Raw genomic sequence first — 6,970 nt, 5'->3', positions numbered from 1 at the left:
AAGAAAAAGAATGAATTAAGTAATAAAATACTTTTTTTAGCAATTATTTTATTATTCAAAAAAATATATGATATCTAAATATTTTTATAACTATTTCATAATGATCTTATAATATTTATTACAAATTCTATATTTCAACTAAGATTAATCTCTTAAAATTTTAGCCCATTCGCATTTTTGCAAGTCTAAAGCTTTGTCTTCAAACACACTTACCTTCAAACCTGCTGAATAAAAAACGTTCCTTCCTTTCATCTCTTTCTGTACTCCTTCATAATTTAAATCTTCAATAATTAAATCGTTTAAAAAACACACAGTGAATTTCTATTAAAAGGGTAAAAAATAATAAATAAATATATATATATATATATATATATATATATATATATATAATATATGATGTTTTTTAAAAAGGTAAAAATTTTTTATTTTAACATTTTGCAATTTTGATCGGGTTCTTTCACTTCTTATATTCTATATTTGGAAAAAAAAAAATAATAATAAATAAATAAAAATATATATATTATATTAAATAATATTAATATATACATACATATATATATATATATATATATATATATATATATTACAAAATATTTTCATTCATACTTCACAATATTTCTGTAACTCCTTCTGTTCGTCTTCATTCAATCGTTGTATTATATTGGGGTGTATGGAATTAATAAGTCCGTTCACATTTATAGCTAATTCTAAAATAAGTCTGTTTCTAAAATTTCTGCAAATGTAATAAGTGAGAATAAAATATATAAATATGAACATATGTGTAATTAGTAATATATATTAAATGTCTAATTTTTCCTTTTCCTTTTTGTTACAGATGACATTATATATAAATAAATATATATATATTATTATTATTATTATTATTATTATTATTATTTTTATATATATTTTTTTTTTTTAATATTACATATATTCATGTAAAAGTTTGGATGCTTGTGAAAATATCACAGCATAGTATTCGCATCTTAATTTAATGATCAATTTTTCTTTCCTTTGATTTTCATCATTCATAGAACCGCTAAAATTAATTAATTTTCTATAAACAAAATTAAGATAAATTATATGCTTACAAGAATGTATGATATCTTATTGTGGCAAAAATGGTTGTTGATATGAAATAAATTAAATATATTTTGTTTTTGTTATATATTAATATATATATAAACACATTTATATGTACACTTCCAATAAAGTTTGTTTTATTTAGAATAATTTATTTTAAATGTTTTCTTATATATTACTCAGCATATATTTTATATTGTTCAAAGTAGCCTTTTAATTCTAGGTATGCCTTTTTCATAGTCTCTGTTGGAAATGTTTGTATTCTATTACTTATTTGTTCTTCCCGAAATATAAATGGTAATATATCCAAACAAGGTGATTTTGCTGTCATTGTATTTCACTTAACTATTTTATACATAATTAAAAAAAAAGGAAAGAAATTTATATACTTATATATATAAAGAAATTTAATTTATTATATGACAAAAAAAGGGGGAGGAAAATAAGATAAAACAAAAAATATATATATATAATTAAATATATATATATATATATAATACTATGAATATTATTTAACGGAAATTATTATAAAATTAGAAAAAGAAAAAAAAAAAAAAAATTCTTTAGAGAAACATTTAATATATAAAACCAAAAAGGAAAATATTTATTAATAGTTTAATACATATAATATATATATATATATATTAAATTAAATTTTATTTATTTTATAATGCAGTTTTTAAAATATTTTTAAATATTAAACTATATATATAATATATATATTCAAATATACAAAAGGTAATTATTTATGTGTATACAATTAATATTTACTAATTTGAAAAGAAAAAAAAAAAAATGAAAAAAAAAAAAAAATGAAATAATAAAATGATAAATTATTATATAAATATATATATGTATAATATATATATACAAATATATGTATATATATATATATATATATATGAAAAAAGCTTGATAAAGTAGTATTACTATTAAATGTCTTACAAAAATTTTCTACAATTATAATATAATTATACTAAGAAAATAAATATAAAAAAACAATTTTTTGTAATTAAACGAGGAAGTAAATTTCTCTTTTTAATATTATATAAGGTCATATGAACTTTATTTATAATTATATAATGACATTTTCTAGACTTTATTTTATTTTATTCTTTTTTTCTTTTTTTTTCTAAACTTAAAAATATATCTATTATCAAAATGAAGGATGGTGAACATGTTATTCTTATATATAATGTGTATATATATATATATATCCTATTTAATTATAAAATACATATTTATATGTTTTATCTTTTATATTATATATTTTAATTTTTACATATCCGATTTTTTCTTTTGTGTTCAGGTAATATGGAATGAACATGAATTTATAGAAAGGATTTATTCAATAATAGATGGTAATATTAAAAAATATGGAAAATTAATTAAAAATAGTAAAAAAAAAAGAAAAAGAAAATAATATTAATATTTAACGTTTTTACTTTTATTTTTTTTAATTAAAAAATAATAAAGAAATTTTAAGAAATAAAAGTTACTCCAATAATGAAGTAAATTAAAAAAAAATAATAATAAATAAAAATAAAAATATATATATATATATATAATTTTACAAAATATAAAAGGATTATAAATCCTATAAAATTTTATGGTGTAAATATTTTTATATACATTATATTTTAATTCTAGATTAACCAGTGGTCTAATGATATATGTGAAATGTGTATGAGTTACCTGTACTCAAAAATGCTCCCATTCAAATATATCAGTATTAAATAATTATTTAAAATATTTATTATTAATCCTTTAGTTATAGATACAAAAATTTTCTATTTTAATTTATTCATAAAAAATTATAACATAAGAATATATTTTTGTCTTATAATATCTTTATTATCGCCTGTATATATATATATATGTATATATTTTTTTTTAATAATTCATAAATCATATTATTATTTTTTTTAAGTAAGTTGTTATATTTTGAAAAATACCAACAAAGAAACGTCTATCCATTATTCAACTTATTGGGACAAAGCAGACAGTTATATATTCTTTAATGGAACATATTTTATTTTTATTTTTCATATTTCTTCATAATAAACTAAAAACAAAAAAAAAAAATTATACATATATATATATATATATATATATATATATATATATATATCATGTACCATTTTTAATCTTCCTAATTCTCGTTTTGTATTTTCCAGGATGTTTTCAAATATGTTGGCCTAATAATATGAAAGACTGTAATATGATTTGTTATGTTAATATTTATACACTAGAAATATAAAAACAAAAAAAACAATATACCATAAATAGCGAAATTAAAAACAAATATTAGTGTACAACATATATATATATATATATATGTACATATTTATCTATATGTTTCATCATATAGACGTTTTATTTAAAAGAAACCTAATTAAAATGTTAAAATATAATTTTATATATAAATTCAAAATAATAAAAAAAATGTTCAATAAATGTTTATATTATTAATATATTTATTCTACAAATGAGAAAAAAAAAAAAAAAATAATAAAAAAATAAAAAAAAACAATAATATTAAATAAATAAATAGATAAAAAATAACAATAATTAATAAATAAACAAATGATATATATATATATATATATATATATATATATATATATATATATACATTGCAACTATATTTTTATCCTCCATCGTAAGACTAATTTTTCCCTTTTATTAACTAATTTTTATGTATTCTCATAAATATATACATATATGTACACACATTACAGATGTACATAAAATTAAAAAAATGTAGTATTTTTATAAATTTTACAATTTTTAGTTTCAAAAGAAAAAGAAAAAAAAAAAAACATATATATACCGTAAAATATATATTATATATTTTTATATGTGTATGTTCTAAGTAATATATATATATATATTTTTTTTAATTCAAACACTTTAAAAAAAAAATTATTTTAAACATTTTAATGACTATTAAAAATCTTTTTGATACTTTCCTATATTATGTGTACATATTTGTTTTAAAACTTCAACATAATATATATATATATATATATATATATTAAGGACACAAAAAAATGGAAAATTACTAAAAATTATATATATGAATATAATATGAAATTCATATATAATCGTCATCTTGTTTTTGGCAAGCCCTGAAAAAATTAGAAAAAAAAAAAAAAAAAAAAAATGAAAAAGTAATGAAATAATATTGTTATTAATTTTTCAGTGATAAAAATAAAACATGACATCCATACTTACAAATAAATATATATACCCATATATATATATAAATATATATTTCTGTATATATATATATATATATATATATATATACATATATAGGTTCAAGCATTTTTAAGAATTTCTTATTTTTCTAATATTGTACCTCATGCAGGCGTCTTCAAATAATTTCTTGGTATCCATAATTTCCGTATTTTTTTTAAAATCGTAAATTATTTTTTTCATAATTTTAGCTAGAATGATAAGAGTTTCAGCTCTTGTTTTTCTCATATTTTCATCCACTCCCATATCAGTAAAAACCTTTTTACAAACTCCCTTTATGGTTTGATCAATATCGATTAAACAAATATTTAACATAGTTTCTACAATAGTAGGTAGGGAATCCTCAATTTTTTTATTAACTTTTGCAGTTTTTTCATACGATATATCATCATCATCTTCTTTTTTTCTAATTTGGTTAGCTAATGAACTGGTTTTTATTAAGGTTTTTACAAATTTAAAACCAGTTCCTATAACTCTTTTTTTTTGTTGCATTTTATAATATTTTCCACTTATACCAAAAAGACTATATTTTTCACCTAAGAATTGGTTAGCACAGTTTTCATATGACCATGCTACATTTTCTAATATTATATGACCAAATGATGTTTGACATAATTCTTTAATTTGTTGAGAAAATTTAATTATATAATCATCTGGATCTCCAAATATATAATTATTTATCATATCTCTTAAATGTAAAGCTAATTGAACTTCTCTTTTATTTTGTTCTTTTATAATAAGACGTTGTACATCTTCATCTTTATATAATTGTTCATATTCTACATACATAACCATTCTTAATTTTCCAATATATGGATCTAATTTTTCACTACCAAATAATAAGGTAAAAAAGAATGTGGAATCAATAAATTGCATATTGTTTATAGCGGTTTTCCCTTCTTTATCATATCTTCTTCTTCTTTCTACATCTCCTAAAACTTGATAAGCTTCTCCAATTTTTTGGAATTGTTCTTTTGCTTTTAAATCAGAACATTTATCTGGATGAAATTCTTTAGCTAATTTGTAATATTGTCTTTTAATTTCATTTTGACTCGCATCTGTTGGAACTTTTAATATTCTATAAAATTCATCATTTTTTACTTTTATATTCCCATTCTTATTATAATATTCATCATTATTTGTATCTTTTTTTCTATCATATTTATTATTCTTATTATCATCAGTAATATTTAATAATTCATTTGCTTCCTCGTCCAAATTATAATAAAAATCATACCATTCTCTTTTTTCATCATCCCATATTTTTCCCAAAGCCTTCTGAGTAATCGATTCAGGTGTGTTCATTATTCCTCTACCTATTTGATAGCTAGCTACACCTAATGAAACTATTGGAATTATTATAGCACTTAAAAGTCCAAAAAACATACCTTTAAAAAAACCGTTAATACCTTCAGCCTTTGCACATAAATATGGAGATATAAATAAAAAGCTAGTTCCAACTATTATTCCCTTAGTAACAGATTTTATTCCGGACACTAAACCTGCTCCTGCATGTTTTGGTCTTCTCGTTGAAAATATATTGCTGATTAAATTCTTTTCTTCTTTTTCGGTTTCATAATTATTATTATATTTTGGAACTATTTGATTATTATCTAAAAAAAAATATATATATATATATATGTATATATATATTCATAATAGTCATAATTCCTATTGCTTAAATTTTTTTTATCTTATATACCGTATGAAGCCTCCCCTCCAAAATTACTACTATTACTTACATTCTTAGGCTAAAAAAAAAATATATATATATATATATAATTTTTACAGTTATAGGTATAAGTTTTCATACATATAGATATATATTTAATGGGACAATAGTTGAATAACTTTATAAAAGACTCATCAGTTTTATCTTTATAAATATATGTACAGATAAACATAATAATTTTTTTTATATTTATCAGTAAATTATAAGTATATTTCTATAATCATGTGTATATTAAAATATAACGATATTATTATTTCATCATTTTCTTATGACACTTTTGAACATATGTGTATATAATAAATGTAGTAAATATATATATATATATATATACATATTATCTGTATACACGTTGGAGATTAATTAATATATATATAGAATATATTACATTGAAAAATTTTTACATATATATTTATATAAACTTACCTCATCCATTTCTTTAAATTTATAAAACTTATTTGCATCTACAATAAAGTGTGAAAAAATTAAAAAAAAATTATTTTCTCATATTTTTATAATTCTCATTAAAAGGAAAATTTAATGTATATTATGTTTTAACTTATATAATGACACGAACACATACGTTTTTTTTGGTATTTATATTTTCATAAATAATATATATATATATAATGTTTATTTACTTTTATTTTCCATGTTTCTTTTTTTCTTTTTATCTTTTTTTAATAATGTTTACCATTTCTTTTTCTGAAGTTATTCATTTAATATGAGAAATAATTTCATAAAGATATATAATATAATATTTATTTATTTTGTTAAAAAAAACAAAAAAAAAATGAGATTAAAAATATTTTTCCCCTTCTTTTATTATTTATAAAAATATATATAAATAAATATAATATATATATATATTTTTTTTATACACAGCAGCTTATTACA

At 18.0% G+C, this 6,970-nt stretch overlaps 3 protein-coding genes across 3 annotated transcripts; 1 reads left to right on the top strand and 2 right to left on the bottom strand.

Moving 5' to 3' along the window:
- Window positions 1-144: 144 nt before the first annotated feature.
- On the bottom strand, window positions 145-1,414 carry PRSY57_0522700 (hypothetical protein; the record flags this gene model as incomplete). The annotated part of the gene is made up of 5 exons (XM_012906295.2): window positions 145-321; window positions 433-471; window positions 607-733; window positions 929-1,057; window positions 1,263-1,414. The coding sequence occupies 5 exons, from the start codon at window positions 1,412-1,414 to the stop codon at window positions 145-147; spliced, it is 624 nt and encodes a 207-aa protein (XP_012761749.1).
- Window positions 1,415-2,244: 830 nt separating this feature from the next.
- On the top strand, window positions 2,245-3,343 carry PRSY57_0522600 (outer arm dynein lc3, putative; the record flags this gene model as incomplete). Its single annotated transcript, XM_012906294.1, has 6 exons — window positions 2,245-2,262; window positions 2,393-2,444; window positions 2,560-2,594; window positions 2,734-2,812; window positions 3,014-3,088; window positions 3,261-3,343. The coding sequence occupies 6 exons, from the start codon at window positions 2,245-2,247 to the stop codon at window positions 3,341-3,343; spliced, it is 342 nt and encodes a 113-aa protein (XP_012761748.1).
- Window positions 3,344-4,180: 837 nt separating this feature from the next.
- PRSY57_0522500 (DnaJ protein, putative) lies at window positions 4,181-6,508 on the bottom strand (the record flags this gene model as incomplete). Its single annotated transcript, XM_012906293.2, has 4 exons — window positions 4,181-4,214; window positions 4,448-5,957; window positions 6,047-6,095; window positions 6,500-6,508. 4 exons carry the CDS (start codon window positions 6,506-6,508, stop codon window positions 4,181-4,183), a joined length of 1,602 nt encoding a protein of 533 aa, XP_012761747.1.
- Window positions 6,509-6,970: the final 462 nt, after the last annotated feature.

This window comes from Plasmodium reichenowi, chromosome 5 (assembly GCF_001601855.1).
Source record: "Plasmodium reichenowi strain SY57 chromosome 5, whole genome shotgun sequence".
In the NCBI taxonomy this organism is placed as follows: Eukaryota; Apicomplexa; class Aconoidasida; order Haemosporida; family Plasmodiidae; genus Plasmodium; species Plasmodium reichenowi.
This window is presented reverse-complemented; position numbering and strand designations above follow the sequence as displayed.